The sequence below is a fragment of the Thalassophryne amazonica genome, chromosome 4, assembly GCF_902500255.1.
Source record: "Thalassophryne amazonica chromosome 4, fThaAma1.1, whole genome shotgun sequence".
NCBI classification, from domain to species: domain Eukaryota; kingdom Metazoa; phylum Chordata; class Actinopteri; order Batrachoidiformes; family Batrachoididae; genus Thalassophryne; species Thalassophryne amazonica.
This window is the reverse complement of record NC_047106.1, coordinates 126,944,839-126,962,729: the sequence shown is the minus strand read 5'-3', so window position 1 is coordinate 126,962,729 and position 17,891 is coordinate 126,944,839. Positions and strand designations below refer to the sequence as shown.

The 17,891-nt window shown below is 41.6% G+C and overlaps 1 protein-coding gene across 2 annotated transcripts in view; it reads right to left on the bottom strand.

Annotated features, from left to right (window-relative positions):
* The window catches only part of bicra (BRD4 interacting chromatin remodeling complex associated protein), an 81,845-nt gene that overhangs the window by 40,324 nt on the left and 23,630 nt on the right, over window positions 1-17,891 (bottom strand). For both annotated transcript variants that reach the window (XM_034168508.1, XM_034168509.1), the window contains exons 2-6: window positions 8,684-8,729; window positions 8,540-8,585; window positions 7,930-7,995; window positions 5,594-7,678; window positions 5,204-5,398 (exon numbers count right to left, since the gene is read on the bottom strand). In XM_034168508.1, the coding sequence (XP_034024399.1) occupies window positions 5,204-5,398; window positions 5,594-7,678; window positions 7,930-7,995; window positions 8,540-8,585; window positions 8,684-8,724 (2,433 nt within the window). In that variant the 5' untranslated portion in view covers window positions 8,725-8,729. The remainder of the gene's footprint in view (window positions 1-5,203; window positions 5,399-5,593; window positions 7,679-7,929; window positions 7,996-8,539; window positions 8,586-8,683; window positions 8,730-17,891) is intronic.

Sequence of the window (17,891 nt, the reverse complement as noted above, 5' to 3'; positions counted from 1 at the left end):
TTGGCCAAGGTCTGGCACACACATGAACTGCAAATTAATTGGTAATTTTGCAAAACTGTGTGAAACACATTTACAGTCACAATTAAGTGTTTTTAAAGTAATAATTGGGTCATTCCGTGTGAAATCATCGGATTTTCCTAAATCTTCCCGGGTCACCGACTCAGATTCTCATGATTTTTTGTTTTTTGTTTTTTTTACAAGTACCCACATATGTCTGATGAACACATGTAAAATATTTCTGCTTGATTCCAAGTAGCTTTTTTTTTTTGGATATAATTTTTTTTAATAAGGGTACCTACCATCCTATTTTACACTCGCGAATGCATTTTGAGCTTTTTTTCCCCATTTTTAAAAGCCATTATCTCAACTAAAAATGCAGATATGTAAGTCCCTTCAGCTGCTCCCTTGTTTGCATTCAGGGTCGCCACAGCAAATCCAAGGTGGATCTGCATGTTGAATTGGCACAAGTTTTACGCCGGATGCCTTTCTTGACACAACTCCACATTACATTGAGAAATGTGGCAGGGGTGGGATTTGAACCCGGAACCTTCTGAACTGAAACCAAGCGCATTAACCACTTGGTCACCACCCCTGCTAGCTAAAAATGCAGATATAAAGTTCAAATTTGGAATACACCCTATTTGCACACCCCAAATACAGTGGTACATTTTAAAAATGGGACACAGAGCTAATTTTTTATTCTGCAGCATCACAAAAATGGCAGTTTGTCCATTCTCGCAAAAAATTACAAAATTTCAAAGAGCTGTACTAAAGAACGGATTCAATGGATAATCTTCATATTGTAGAATAAACATATCTGGGGTACGAGTTATGTGTAAAACATTGTGGTCTTATTAGATCATGTTTTTGTTTGAATTCTTTGTCAGCTGGCGTTATTCGTATAACGTGATATGCAGGCCTGCTAAATCTGCATTTTATGGTTTCTTCTGTTGCATGGGCATGAAATATTCAAGTGGAGGAAAATATAAATATTTAATATGCTCATAGGAGTCAGATATTTATGTAAAAAATGCTTGTGTGTCATTTTGCACAACACTTAAGTTGTGAGTAGTGTTAGCTTTTCCGTATAAATGATCATGAAAAAAAATCAAGTCGGTCTTTTGGTCCATTTGGATCTCGGATCAGGAGGTGAAAATGTGAGAATTAATATCCACTATGGCGTCTCATCAAAGACGTTTCCAAACAATGTTACAAATACAAGACAGACCACAGACTAAATCTGAAGTGTGCCAGGAAAACAAAAATAACCCTTCTTCTTCGTTAGAGTTTATTGGTGGTTTGCAAACCAATATGGTGCATTATTGCCACCAATTGTTGTTCTTTTGATTTATTGGCGGTTTGCAAACCAACACGGTGCATTACCTAAGCCAACTGCTTCAACCCGGAAATATTCACCATGAAAGTAAAAAAACAGATTTCTGGGAATTCCTGGAAAACGTGTGTGCTCATGCAAATAGGGAAAAAAGCAGTTACAATGGGGCCAAAAAGTATTTAGTCACTCCCTGATTGTGCATGTTCTCCTACTTAGAAAGATGAGAGATATGTAATTTTCAACATAGGTATACTTCATTTATGAGAGTCAAAATAAGAAAAAAATCCAGGAAATCACAATGTAGGATTTTTAAAGAATTTATTTGTAAATTATGGTGGAAAATAAGTATTTGGTCACCCACAAACAAGCAAGATTTCTAGCTCTCACAGACCTGTAACTTCTTCTTTAAGAAACTCTTCTGTCTTCCACCTGTTACCTGTATTAATGGCATCTGTTGGAAAAGACACCTATCCACAGCCTCAAACAGTCAGACTCTAAACTCAACCATGGCCAAGACCAAAGAGCTGTCAGACACCAGGAAGAAAATTGTAGATGTGCACCAGGCTGGGAAGAGTGAGTCTACAATAATTAAGCAGGTTGGTGTGAATAAATCAACTGTGGGAGCAATTGTAAGAAAATGGAAGACATACAAGACCAATGATAATCTCCCTCGATCTGGGGCTCCACGCAAGATGTCATCACAAGGGGTCAAAATGATCAGAGCTGGGACCAAAGTAACAAAGGCTACACACTACACAGAGAGGGACTCAAATCCTGCACTGCAAGACCTGTCCCCCTACTTAAGCCACTACATGTCCAGGCCCATCTGAAGTTTGCCAGAGAGCATATGGATGATCCAGAAGAGGATTGGGAGAATTTCATGTGGTCAGATGAAACCAACATAGAACATTTTGGTAAAATCTGAACTCGTCGTGTTTGGAGGAAGAAGAACGCTGAGTTGCATTCCAAGAACACCATATCCACTGTGAAGCATGGGGGTGGAAACATCGTGCTTTGGGGCTGCTTTTCTGCAAAGGGGACAGGGCGACTGATCCGTGTTAAGGGAAGAATGAACGTGGCCATGTATCATGAGATTTTAAGCCAAAACCTCCTTCCTTCAGTGAGAGCATTGAAGATGCAACGTGGCTGGGTCTTCCAGCATGACAATGATCCCAAACACACCACTCGGGCAACTAAGGAGTGGCTCTGTAAAAAGCATTTCAAGGTCCTGGAGTGGCCAAGCCAGTCTCCAGACATCAACCCCATAGAAAATTTGTTGAGGGAGTTGAAAGTCCATGTTGCCCAGCAACAGCCCCAAACATCACTGCTCTCGAGGAGATCTGCATGGAGGAATGGGCCAAAATACAGCTACAGTGTGTGCAAACCTGGTGAAGACTTACAGGAAACGTTTGACCTCTGTCATTGCTCTGGGGGTTGGTAAGGTTAGACCTTACCTGTGTGAAGTGCTTTGAGGCAACTCTGTTGTGATTTGGTGCTATATAAATGAAAATAAATTGAAATTGAAAAATTGCCAACAAAGACTATGTTACAAAGTATTGAGATGAACTTTTGTTATTGACCAAATACTTACTTTCCACCACAATTTACAAATAAATTCTTTAAAAATGTGATTTTCTGGATTTTTTTTTTTTTTTCATTTTGTCTCACAGTTGAAGTGTACCTATGTTCAAAATTACAGACCTCTGTCATCTTTCTAAGCAGGAGAACTTGCACAATCAGGGACTGATGAAATACTTTTTGGCCCCACTGTATGCATTCATATTAACAGAGCATGTTAAAAACAGCCAGCTCCTGCCACCTGTGCTCAAGGCAGCTGGGTACAGGCTTAATGAATGTCAGGACCCAAGCACACAAAAAATCATTCAGAAATATCAGGAGTTAAGGGAGGAGTGTGCACAGTGTTTTCTCCATGCCACCCTGAGCACAATGAGCCAAGTGTGGGCAAAGCTGAGGTAGCTGTGAATCCAATAAGCTCTCCTCAACTTTTTTCAATTGGTGTGTCACTATGAAAACAAAGCAGTATTTGTCAACACTTTTTTTGCTGATCTGAGAACTGATTCAATCAGTGACTAAAAACGGTGATGGAAGCTAAAACATATGAGTTTGTGAGCAATCACACTCCTAGACAGGTGCATCACTAATTTCATTGGGCTCTGCATGCTTCTTCTGATTTAATGGGCTCCTGCTCAGCCATAGTTTTATACATAATATATACGAGGGTAGGCTGAAAAGTTCTAAGGCTCACTATGATGCAGTTGATGCATTAACTGTATCATAGTGAGCCTTAGAACTTTTCAACCTACCCTCGAAATTAGAAAAGTAAGAATGATAAAAAAAACCATTTCATAATGAGCTATTTAAAACATATTGAATTCTTTCATAATTTGTCATATTTCATCATATTCTTGCATTTGTGAATATGATGTTAATAACTCGCTATATAATTCCTAATTACATAATTATATAAATTCAACATATAATTCATATATGTGCAGAGCAATTTAGCATTCCACATGACTGATTATGACTTCACATGTAATAAAGCAACATTATAAGACATATAAGTGGCACACAAGCAATAAGCGAAGTGCGCATCTCAAACTGCACAGTGCATTATGGGTAGGCTAAATTTTTCGACTACCAACCCACAAGCTATGGCGGCAGAAAGCAGTGAGGAGTGCTGTGATTTGGATCATTTCAACCGCTGGAAAGTTGACGATTTAAAGCGTTTTTTTTAAGCTCTGCAGATTGCCTGTTACAACCAGGACTACGTCCGGCAGTGGAGAGAAACGGAAAGAAAAGCTGGCTGTGCTTGCGTGTGCTGCATCGTTACAGAAGTGCCGACAAAGGAGGAAGAAAGAACCGCTGTCGAAAATGACCAGTCTTTGTTGATAGTTGGAGACAAACAAACTTTTGACCCCTTGAAGGCTAGTGACGGATGGTTAGACAAAGTCCAGAGTTTGAAACTGTGGATACTGCAGAATATTTGCGAAGCAGGGATGAGAAATCGCTATTCCGTCAGCTTCATAATGAAGACAATGAAGGTGGGTCTCACATATAGCTTCTTTGGTGTCACGTTTGTTTTGATAAATTGACAGACATACAATGATATGTGCATGCATGCAGTTTGTTTACAGAACATGTCAATTTTACAATATTATGCGCCACATCATTCATGGCACGACAATATTATGCTCCACGTCATTCATGGCACGACATTACAGTCATAAGCCGATGCACGAAAACGGCGGCACAGTTTCAAGATATTAACAAAATAAATGTGTGCAAGAAACTTACAATTTTAGTCCATCTTTTACGTCCGTCTGGACCTTTCTTTTCTGTGGCGAAATTGTGTAGAATGAACGGAGGTTTACGACGACATTTCTTCTTCTTTCCGTCTTTGGGTGGACTCAGCAGAGCTTTGCAATCGTGTGTTTTCAGCCAACTTTCAAGCCTATAAATTCCGTTCGAGCATTTGAAAACAGCACAATGCGCCCCTGTCATTATTGTATACGTCGCTTAAGGCTTAAAGCCTTTGAAACAATCCCTGTAAAAGCCTTAACTTTTACAGTCCGCTAATGCTACTGTATACAAAATTCAATGAGAGCGGTGTGAGTGTGGTAGTTGGGATTTTTGCCCCCATTTGACCCACGCATGCGCAGATGCGTTGCGCACTTCGCTTATTCTTGTATTCAGGAATTGCATAGCAGCTGTGGGAAAAGTTAAATGAAAAGATTACTGCAGCAGAGAAATGCAGAAAATGGGAATGGAAAAGGGAAAATACTTTAACACTGTGGCGACAGCAGCGGCAACAAGAGGGCAGGGCTCAACATAAAGGGGCATTTCTACCTGCTGTACCACTGTTATGTGGGAGGGGCCGGGAGAGGGGCTGTGGCCCTGATCAACCGAAGAGTCGGCTAACTTCTTGTCATACACTGAGGGGGCCGGAGCAGTGACGCTGTTGCTGCTGACGATTACAGATGCAGGTATTCCCACAGAGGGGGTTGATGCATCCTCTGTTTCAAGGTGCTGCTCCTGACAGGACTACATTTACCATTACAAGACCGGGGGAATTGGGGGGGGGCGGGGGTAAAAGGAGGAAGATTTAAAGGATGGATGGTAAAATAGTAAACCAAAGAAGTCAGCTCAAGATCTGTCTCTTCATGCATGTTATCTTTTTGTTTAGCCATTGGTAACTGTAGACAATCAAGGCAAACATGCAAAGAGTATAACACTGACCTGTTGGAGGAACATTTGCAGAGATTCTTGACTCAGTATCATGCTGGAGCCCTGGTTGGTGAAAAGCAACCTCCCTGGACTGTGTTGCGCCTGAGGGGGGACCAGCCCCACTGCTGTCACAGATGAAGAGGTGGACACAGACATGGACGGAACAGAGGAGCATACTGAGCTTGCAGTGGACACGACTGGAGCAGGCTGCATGGTAAGGATAGAGGGCTGTTGTCCATGCTGCTGAGTGGGATGAGCAGCTTGCTCTGAGGAGGTTCCCATCATAGTAACACACTCTCCAGACTGTCCCTGCGCCATTGTTACTGTCCCGTTGTTGGTGTTGCTGCTGCTGCTGGGGACTCCACCTGCTGACGGTTGCAGCGCTGGCTGAAGGCTGACTGCGGGACTCAGGCCCTCCACCTGACCCAGCATTGTCACAGAGTTCTGAATTGGCATGCCTTGAATGACTGTTTGGGCATGACCTGAGACAGTGTGGCTCTGGGTCTGTGTCTGGCTCTGAGCCAATGAGACGGGCATCTGGAAGAGGGTAGGTGTGGCCATCTGGCCAGGCTGCAGCTGAATGGGAGCAGAGAGAATATGAGCAGCACCAGTGTGGCCCTGTGAAGTCAACACCTGGCTCAAATTAATATTCTGATTCGCAGTCAAGATCTGGTTTGCAATAATTTGTCCACCAGGACCCTGACTGGTTATGATGTGGCCCCCAGGATGTTGGGTCAGGATCTGCCCACCCGCCTGTAGTTGTGGAAGAAGAAACTGGTGGTTCTGACCCTGAAGAACAGTCTGAGAGGGAATAACTATGCTGCCTGGTTGATTTAACAAGTGTACACTAAGTGGCTTGCCAGATGGTTGTGCTGCTTGCGGCTTGAAGAGGGTCTGCTGTAACTGAGGGCCTTGTGTTGTGGTTTGAGTACTCAAGACAACGTTGGAGCCTGGCTTTCCTGTCAGGAAGGCTACATTCTGAGCACCCGATACTGGCAGTTGCTGCAGCCCCAAAGCTTTGTGAGCATCATTTTGCAAGGACTGGGATGCCGGTTGTTGCTGTTGGTGCGGTTTGAAGAGTTTCGGTTGAATTGCTCCCCCCTGAGGAGGTTTAGGCTGAATGGGTGTTGGTGTGCGCTGAATGATCACATTCTGCATAATTTGGCCTTGAGTCTGTGTCTGTGGTCCAATACCTGAACTTAGAGGGGTGCTACCAAAGCCAACAAGCCCAGCAGGAGCAGTCATTGTACCGCCACTGGTGTTTGTGCTGCTGACACAGACAGCCGGTCCGTTTAAAGCTGGAGATCCCAAAGTGGCTTTGTTACCTTGGATCAGAAGTCCACTTCCCGATCCCCCAATCCCAGTTTGAGCCCCAGCACCTGATACCTCTGGTCCAGACTGATGCAACTGGTAACCACCCATGGCTTTAGCCAGAATTGACTGCCCGGACTGATTAATAGTCATGACTGTGGGTTGACCCACAACCTGAATCTGTCCAATACCCAAATGCCCAGATTGACCTCCATTAGGAAGAGCTTGAAGACTTGAAATGGGTTGAAGAGTAACATTCCCCAAGCCCACAGGCTGCATGAATGGCTGCACACTAATTGCCTTATTTATGACCTGTGGTTGAAGTTGTAGGCCCTGCTGAGCAAGCACAGATCCCAACATGTCAGCTGTGGCATTTGGAGGATTCACAGTGGTGCTTGCACTTGACCCAGGAAAAATCGTTGTTGCTCCTCCAACACCAACACCTATACCTACACCGACTGTAGTGCCTCCAGTTGCAGACAAGCTGGCATCAGGCAGTGTCTGAACCACCTGAGTAAGGCCTGGAATTCCAAAGGAGCCCAGATCCAGCTCAGCCTCTGCCTCCTGCAGGCTTTGCTCTGTGATGTTTGCTTCTGCCAAGCTCTGCTGCAGGATGTCACATGGCTCATGATTTGTCCCAATGCCATTGCTCCCACCTTCACCACCAGGAGATCCTCCCAGGATGTCATCATCCTCCAGAAAATCCAGATCCACACTGACTCTTGACAGGCCTGTTGGTTCAGTGGCTGACAGCTGGAGTGTAGGCTGGACCTCTGGCATATGGCCCTTAATGGGAAGGATAAAGAGTGAAACCAAATGACTGATGTTCTTTAACTGTCATAACAGAAAATTCTAATCTGAAAAAAGCAGAAAAAACAAAACAAAACAACAACAAAAAAACCCCAAATAGGTCACATTACCGCAAAACCAAGCTGGCTGAGTGTAGATGTGTGTTAGTGGACAAGGAGGTTTTTGGGAATGCATGCTACATCGATGGAGAGAGAACAGAAGGAAGAAGGTTGGGGGATTTTACTCACCCCACTGGTCGAGAAGAACGAGCTGGAGGGGTCGCTCGAACCATCCAAAAGGTCGTCAGTGTCCAGCTACAGACACACCCAACCAGGATAGGACAGAGAGAAACCAAAGGCACCCAAACCAGCAGGCAAAAGCCACCAGAACAGAGAAACAGACGGACCATCAAATAAAGGAGGAAGACAAGGAAATGACAGACCACAGAACCCAGATTATAAAGAACCAAATGAAAATATAAGGGAGAGTGGCAAAAAATGAAGAGAATAAGATATTTGGTAGGCGTTAGTATCAGCATTTCCTAATTTGAAAATTAGACTAATACAAGGGGAAAGCAGGCTGAAACCACAAGGAGTGCACTCAAAAAGCAAAGACAACATAAGCAGTGAAAGCATATTGATAATATAAACAAATTATTTCAATCAGGAAATAAGTTAAATCAGGAGAGGGATGTGGGCTGGGCATCAACGCATCATCTGCAAAATGCCTTGCATATGTCATGTGAATCATGCCCAAAAAAAAAAAAAGTCTCAGTAACATAAAGCTTTTTTTTGTTGTTTGTTAACAAATCAAAATTCAACCATTTGACTTCTTTCTTTTTTCCTCAATCATACTCACATGGGTCTCGGATCCATGAAGAAAGTCATTGAGAGCTTCTGGGTCACTGCAAAGTTTAAAGCGATGCAATTCAGTGTCGTGTCAAACAGAGCTGACTGTACAAACCATCACATTTTTTAAAACTACTTTGCATCAACAACTTACCAAATTACATCTAGAAGGCACCTGCCATCTTCATCATCCATGACAACTGCAAAATGAAACAGCTTTGAGTTTAAAAACCGGGAATGTTTATATATTTATCTAAAAAGTAGCAAAAATAAAATGACTCCTCTCCAAAATTAACATGTTTAACTACATATACAGAGCAATTACCCAAAAATAAAAAAGCTGAAAAATATTGTCAGGTTTTCAGAAAGTGAAAATTTGATATATTCTAGACCTATTACATATAAACTAAATTGTTTCACCCTTTTTGTTGTTGTTGTTGATGATAATTACGAGCTATTATTACACCTCCCCCCCAACAAATACATCAATTCACAAAATACACCCAGGATTTATAATATAAATCTTTCTCAAAAGCGTGGTCATTTATGCACTTAATATTTAATGCGATGTGACATGGAAGCGACCAGCCAGTTGCACTGGTGAGGTGTTAGGGAAGCCCAGGTTGCTCTGATAGCACCCTTCAATGAAGTCTGTATTGTCTGGTACACACTGTCGTATACTCCAATCCAGAGCATCCCAAACATGCTCAATGGGTGACATGTCTGATGAGTATGCTGGTCATGCAAAAACTGGGATGTTTTCAGCTTCCAGGAATTGTGAAGAGATCCTTGCAACACGAGGCCGTGCATTAACATGCTTCAACATGAAGTGGTGGATAGTTGGACTGCATTGATGAAACATGTCTAATTATTACCAAGAATAATGTTCTTTGTACACATATATATATATATATATATATATATACACACATACACACACACACACATATATATATATATACATACACACACACACGAGGTCTACTAGAAAAGTATCTGACCTTATTATTTTTTTCATAAACCATATGGATTTGAATCACGTGTGATTGCATCAGCCAAGCTTGAACCTTCGTGCGCATGCGTGAGTTTTTTCATGTCTGTTGGTTGCGTCATTCGCCTGTGAGCAGGCTTTGAGTGAGGAGTGGTTTCATTGTTTAGGAATCGCTCAGAGACTGCCGCTTTGCTTGATCAAAATTTTTTCAGAAACTGTGAGGGACATCAAAGTGGACACTATTCAAGAAATTCAGATGGTTTTTGGTGAAAATTTTATGGGCTTCAAAGAGATTACGGAGTGTTACTGTCGCTTTAAGGATGGCCCAGAGCGACTGGTGGAGCGCCGCGCTCCGAAGCCGTCATCGACAGGCTGAGCGACCATTTCATTTCTAAATGGATGGCTGTATGGATCCGTGACCATCGTATGCAGTTTCTCTGGTTATCACAAGAGCTGGACATCAACCATTTTCCGGCAGATTTCACTTTTAACAAGAGATTTTGTCATGGAAAGCCGAGCAGAGGCTTCGCGCCTCACGATGGATTCGCTACTGGAACGAGACAAAACCACCTCCGTTTTGGTCTCACAGCACGGCTTTGAGATGGCGTTCAGACAGCTGTCGGTGGTTTTTCCATCGAGTGATTATCGGAGAAATTGTGGATGTGCCTGGACATGCCAGATCATGTCCTGTGAGGCTTCACCACAGCGTTGCTTTGCGCCATGCAGCACCGCCGCGACGCGCGAAGCCTCCTCTCCTCTTTCCATGACAAAAACTCCTGTAACAGTGGAATGTGCCGTTCATTTCCAACACATATATGTGTATATGTCTGTGAGAAAAGTATCCGACCTTTTCATTTTATGCAAAAAATGTATGGATTTGATTCATATGTTTTTACGTCAGCCAAGCTTGAATCTTCGTGCGCATGCATGAGTTTTTTTCACGCCTGTCGGTTGCGTCATTCGCCTGTGGGCAGGCTTTGAGTGAGCACTGGTCCACCCCTCTCGTCGTTTTTTCATTGCGAGGAAATGGCGGATTGATTTGGGCTTTTTTCCATCAGAGTTTTTTCAGAAACTGTTAGAGACAGGCAGCTGGAAACCATTCGGAAAATTCACATGGCTTTCGGTGAAAATTGTATTGGCTTCACAGAGATTAAGGAGTGTTACTACCGCTTTAAGGACGGCCCACAATGGCGCACGGCGTGCCGCGCTCGACAGGCAGAAACCACCATTTCATTTCTAAACGGATGGCTTTGTCGATCCGGGACCGTCGTGTGCAATTTCTCTGGTTATCACAAGAGCTGGACATCAGCCATTTTCCAGCAGATTTCACTTTTAACAAGAGATTTTGTTATGGAAAGCCGCGTAGAGGCTTCACGCATCATGACGGAGCCGCTGATGGAGTGAGACAAAGAACACCTCCGTTTTGGAGTGTCAAAGGACACGTTGGGACATGCCCAGCTCTCCACAATTTCTCTTATACTCACTCGACTGGTAAGCCACTGAAAGCCGAGATAGGCATGTCCCAACTTGTCCTCTGACACTCCAAAACGGACATGTTCTTTGTCTCGCTCCATCAGCGGCTCCGTCATGACGCACGAAGCCTCCGCGCAGCTTTCCATGACAAAATCTCTTGTTAAAAGTGAAATCTGCCGGAAAATGGTTGATGTCCAGCTCTTGTGATAACCAGAGTTGCCCAGTTTCTGGCAAAATTTGATGCAGTCGTGCTGCTTCAGTCGTTCCGCCATTTCCTTGCAAAGAAAAAAATGCAGAGAGACAATACCCATCCTCACACAAAGGCTGCTTACCAGCAAATGACGCAATCGACAGGCGTGAAAAAATTCACGCATGCGCACGAAGGTTCAAGGTTGGCTCATGCAAGCACACGTGATTCAAATCCATCAGGTTTTTGCAAAAAATAAAAAGGTCGGATACTTTTCTAACAGACCTCGTATACATGTTTCACAGCTAGATCATGGGAGATGAGCTCCCCTGTCAAGTTGAACTCTTGTAGCAGAGCACGTTTACATGACGATCGATAATAATGAGATAACTGTGCATAATCACATAACTTACTGTAATAATCTTTTGTCTCACATTGCACTTCAGTAATTCGATAACCAGAAAAATCTGGTTTACATGATTTCAGGTCATAAGCTGCATTTGACATTGAGAAAAAAGAAATAGAAAATCTTGGAGAAAAAAAAAAATCTAGACCTTACAGACAAAAGCTAGCGCTGCCTCTCTTGAAAAAATTAGCTCATGAGAAAGCTGAAACACACGCAAATGTAAAAGAACAGAATAAATCTGATTAATGGTATACATGTTTATGCACATGTAAACAGGGCCATTGTTGGGTCAGTGGCTGAAGTTTCATCTCTTGAACACCAGATGGCACAGCTGCCCCAACTACATGTACCATTTTGAGGTAGGAGCGCATTTCCAAAGATTCAAAATACCACAACCACTAATTCACTCATGTTTGGAAGCAGTCTGGATAAATCATTGCACCCTTCGTGCCGGCTCCTTTCGTCTTTCTGCCCCCAGCTAAAAAACCCTTGTGCTCTTTAATGTGGTGCTTTTTCAAATGTTTGATTAAGTTTGTGACAGAACATCCGCCTCTCAGCATAATGGCTTTGCATGCATTGCACGTTGCTGCACTGCTTTGCAGTGTTTCCAGTGTAAAATACAGTGAACATGTTGTGATGAAAAGTTGCTCAGCCACATTACTGCTTAATGCTCATTTGCTCGCTGGCTGCAAACTGTGGAAGAGATTTCCTGAACAGAAGTGTCTCATTACTCTGCATCTCAATGAGACAGGCCTCTGTTCAGGAAATCCCTTCCACAGTTTGCAGCCAGCTAGCAGAGCAGCCAACAAGACATTTCAGCATACACACAGATGTAGCTCCTGGGTTAGAAAACTCAGACCAACATATATGACAAAAGCCTATGTTCATAATCAGACTAGTACAGTTGTATGCATAGGTTTGGGCACCCCTTGATAATTTTTATGATTTTCCTTTATAAATCATTGGTTGTCTGGATCAGAAATTTCAGTTAAATATATCATATAGCAGACAAACACAGTGATATTTGAGAAGTGAAATGAAGTTTCTAGTATTTACATAAACTGTGCAATAATTATTTAAACAAAATTAGGCAAGTGCATAAATTTGGGCACCCTTGTCATTTTATTGATTTGTTTGAATACATGTAGCACTAATTATTGGAACACAAAATTGGTTTGGTAAGCTCACTGACCCTTGACCTCCTTACATAGGTGAATACAATCATGAGAAATGGTATTTAAGGTGGCCATTTGCAAATCTTTCCCCTCTTTGCATCTCTTCTAATGAGTGGCAACATGGGAGCCTCTAAACAACTCTCAAATGACCTTAAAACAAATAATTGTTCAATATCATGGTTTAGGAGAAGGACACAAAAAGCTATCTCAGAGATTTCAACTGTCAGTTTCCACTCTGAGGAACATAATGAGGAAATGGAAGACCACAGGCACAGTACTAGTTAAGGCCCAAAGTGGCAGTCGAAGAAAAATCTCAGATAAGCTGAAGCGAAGGAAGGTGAGAACAGTCATAGTCAACCCACAGACCTGCTCCAAAGACTTACAACATGATCTTGCTGCAGATAGTGTCTCTGTGCATCGTTCAACTATACAGCGCACTTTGCACAAGGAGATGCTGGATGAGAGAGTAATGCAGAGGAAGCCTTATTCTGCGTACATGCCACAAACAGAGTCGCTTGAGATATGCTAAAGCACATTTGGACAAGCCAGCTTCATTTTGGAATAAGGTGCTGTGGACTGGTGAAACTAAAATTGAGTTATTTGGACATAACAAGGGGCGGGATGCATGGCTGAAATAGAACAGCATTCCACAAAAAACACTTGCTACCTACAGTAAAATTTGGAGGTGGTTCCATCATGCTATGTGGCCAGTGCAGGTACTGGGAATCTTGTTAAAGTTGAGGGTCACATGGATTCCAGTCAATATCAGCAGATTCTTGAGAACAATGTTCAAGAATCAGTGACAAAGTTGAAGTTGTGCCTGGGGTGGATCTTTCAACTAGACAATGACCCTAAACACTGCTCAAAATCTACTAAGGCATTAAAGTAGAGGAACAAGGACAGTCCATGCTCAGAAACCAACAAACCAACAAACCTAAGATGTTTTGTAAAGAAGAATGGTCCAAAATACCTTCAACCAGAATCCAGACTCTCACTGGAAGCTATAGGAAGCATTTAGATGCTGTTATTTCTGCAAAAGCAGGATCTACTAAATATTGATATATTTTTTCTGTTGGGGTGCCAAATTTATGCACCTGCCTAATTTTGTTTAAAGAATTATTGCACATTTTCTGTAAATCCTATAAACTTCATTTCACTTCTCAAATATCACTGTGTTTGTCTGCTATACGATATATTTAACTAAAACTGCTGATTCAAACTACCAATGATTTATAAAGGAAATTCATGGAAATCATCAGGGGTGCCCAAACTTTTACAAACCACTGTAAATATAAATATATGAACTACGTACACAAACATACCTATACATACAAACATATATACACACACACACATACAGTGAGGAAAATAAGTATTTGAACACCCTGCGAGTTCTCCACTTAGAAATCATGGAGGGGTCTGAAATTTTCATCTGAAGTGCACGTCCACTGTGAGAGACATAATCTTAAAAAAAAAAAAAAAAACAGAAATCACAATGTATGATTTTTTTTAATAATTTATTTGTATGTTACTGTTGCAAATAAGTATTTGAACACCTGTGAAAAAAAAAATCAATCTTAATATTTGGTACAGTAGCCTTTGTTTGCAATTACAGAGGTCACACTTTTCCTGTAGTTTTTCACCAGGTTTGCACACTGTAGCAGGGATTTTGGTCCACTCATCCATACAGATATTCTCCAAATCTTTCAGGTTTGGAGTTTCAGCTCCCTCCAAAGGTGATGGTCTAGTGGCTAAGGTGTTGGGCTTGAGTCCAGAAGATCATGGGTTCAAATCCCCACCTGACTGGAAAATCACTAAGGGCCCTTGGGCAAGGCCTTTAATCCCCTATTGCTCCCGGTGTGTAGTGAGCGCCTTGTATGGCAGCACCCTGACATCGGGGTGAATGTGAGGCATAATTGTAAAGCGCTTTGAGCGTCTGATTCAGATGGAAAAGCGCTATATAAATGCAGTCCATCAAATGCAGTCCATTTTCTATTGAGTTCTGGTCTGGAGACTGGCCAGGCCACTCCAAGACCTTGAAAAGCTTCTTACAGAGCCCTTCCTTAGTTGCCCTGGCTGTGTGTTTGGGGTCACTGTCATGCTGGAAGACCCAACCATGACCCATCTTCAATGCTCTTACTGAGGGAAGGAGGTTGTTTGCCAAAATCTCGCAATACATGGCTTTCTTAAAGCCAGAAAGTTGCCATTTGAAATGACTTTAGTTTTGTGTCATGTCTGTGATCTGCTTTTTTCTACAAAATTAAACAACTGAATGAACATCCTCCGAGGCCAGTGATTCCATAATTATTGCCAGGGGTTGTACTCTGGTTAGCTGTGTAGGCTAACATTTATCGACACGATGTCTCCCATCTCCTTGCCTTTTCTTCTCCTTTTTCAGACTGCTTCGGTGACTGCAGCCGAAAACAAAATCGTACACCATTTATCCATGCGATGTTATGCTGTATATATATATTAAATAGAGGTCCCGGTGAGTAGTCAAATCCCGTGGTATCACGGAGGGTTCAAATGAGACTACAGTCTCCTATAGAACTGGTCTTTTGGGCTGAAATTCACTTAGGGTACCAAAACAACACTACACGGTAAAATAAGCATAAAAATGTTCTGCTGGTCCGTATTTAGTTTTATGTTGGGTACAAGTCCGGGCACCTATAATGTACCAATTTACTTTGGATACCTAGCACAGTTTCATGAATCAAGACAACTGGAAAGTCTAATTTAGGGAAAATCACCCAAAATTGCATGTCACAGTTGGCCACATAACATTTAATGCACACAACTGTCACTAAAATATGTCTGATGTTGTTGATTCAGAGACACTTTTTTTTAAATACTATAGGTTCCACCGACTAACATACACATGAAATCATAAGTCTGGCAATTATTTCTTCATTAGTATATTCATGTGTACAAGTCAATCATATCTGTCACAGTTCAATGGCCGAGAAAAAATATAATTTTGAAACAGCTGTTTCAAGCTCCAAATGTATGTTTTTACTAATTCCCTGCCTACAGATCGTGCACCCACCCTGTGGAACGGCCTTCCTGCGACCGTGAGGCAGTCAGAGTCCGTGGACATTTTTAAGTCAAGACTGAAAACCTATTTTTATTCTCTTTCTTATTAATGGTTTTTATTTATCTGTTTTATTATTTTACTTTTGCTTTTAATCATGTATTTGAAATTTTTTTTATTCATTTTAATTATTTATTTAAATTTTATGTTGAATTGTTTCATGTAAGGTGCCTTGAGACGGCTTTTGCTGTGATTTGGCGCATTATAAGCTAATTCAATTGAAATTAAATTACAGATATAACAATGTTTTTTTTGTTTTTTTTTACCTCTGTATCGATACATTTCTCAGTGGCTGCATTATGCCTGCCACAGATGCAAATTCCGTAACAGTTTGTGAGTGGTGGACACAACTAACCAATAAAGTGAGCTTCGATAACCTCTAATCAGCTAACTGAAAAGTTATCTTTTATAACGCTAAACCAATAAACCACTACAAACTTTATTGGAAGCTACAGCTACATGATAACTGATAACTTCCAGTATTGTCTACGGTACACTCTCAGCTACTAACAAGCCGATTTTGAGTTTAAACACCCCCAAGACTTCTGATAGAATCAAAGGCAATCACAAACCCAAACACAGCCAATGAGTCAGCACATCTGTCTTTGTGCACCCTGCCCACTGCTGTAGCGAAGCGTCATTTACCATGACAGCATACAGTGGTCCAGCAGTGAGGCAGACGTCTTGAAAAGGGAAGCAGGTTTGACTTATGATTTTGATCTATAAATCAAATTAATCTGGATAGAATAACTACATTAATGTCAACTCTTAAAATGTACAAAGTGAAAATATAACACATATGTTAATTTTAAAATAATGCACTAATTCTGAAGATTTGAACATTAACACACAGATGCCAAACAGGATCATGGGAAAACTGAGCCTCGGCTCACACTGATTGGCTGACCCATTCATTCTATGTAAAAACCAACACAAGTTAATATAAAGTATTTTGGTGTTTACAAATAAATGTGCTTTTATAAAATATGTAATTTTTTCAATTGTAAAAAAAGGCATTTGCAAAACAGAAAAGTCTGTTAATTTGTGATTCGACTACAGTGTGATATAACTAGGCACCAGTAGACGGCAGCGTTCTATGTATTTTGACCCATCTACTGGATGGCAGTGGGAAACAGCTCAGTTTACACATAATCCCTTTTGGCATCTCTGTGTGCTAAATGTTTAAAACTTCAGAATTAGTGCATTATTTTAAAATTAAAAGATATGTGTTATATTTTCACTTTGTACAAATGACAGAGTTGACATTAATGTAGTTATTCTATCTGGATTAATTTAATTTATAAATCAAAACCATAAGTTAAACCCGCTTTCCTTTTCAAGACGTCTGCCTTACGACTGGACCACTGTATGCTGTCAAGAAAAATTACTTTTTTTTGTGCTAGCCTGGCGGCCAGGCTCCTTCTTCTGGGGTACAGTTGAGCTCAGCTCCTCTCAGCTGCCTCGCTGCTGGAAAATATGTAGCAGACAGGAACCAGTAGGGTTTATTAATGTTTTTCACCATTACTAACTATGAAAAAAAAAACACTGGCCATCTAAAAGTTATTGGAACTAAATTTATCAGAAGCTAATTGGTCCCCTGGTGGTTTTTGAATTTAGGTGAAAAACTAATCCGCTAACAAGAAAGTTAGCTTCACTAATTAGCGGTTAGCGGATTTGTGCCCGCCACTAGGTTTTGTCACGTCCATAGACAACCATTTCCTGATGATCTTCTTGATGTTTTTGTTCTAATGGCCCAGTCACATAGCATTCGTAAAAAAAAGTCACAATTCGCTGGGAAAAGGTGGACGAAAGAGCTTTATCACCGAATAGCCTACGAACCAAGAGCGCAAAAGGGACAAAAAAGGAACTAAACAAAACGGAAGCTAATGATCTCAACGCTTTAATCGAAATGCACCTGGAGCCACAGCTGGTGCAGTGCATGTCTGCATCTCTGAGTTCCAGGACTCGGCGCTGGGATGGAGCTCATTGCGCCTGAGTCCTGGAGAAACTGCAAACAGAAGCTGTGGAGATCTGTGTGC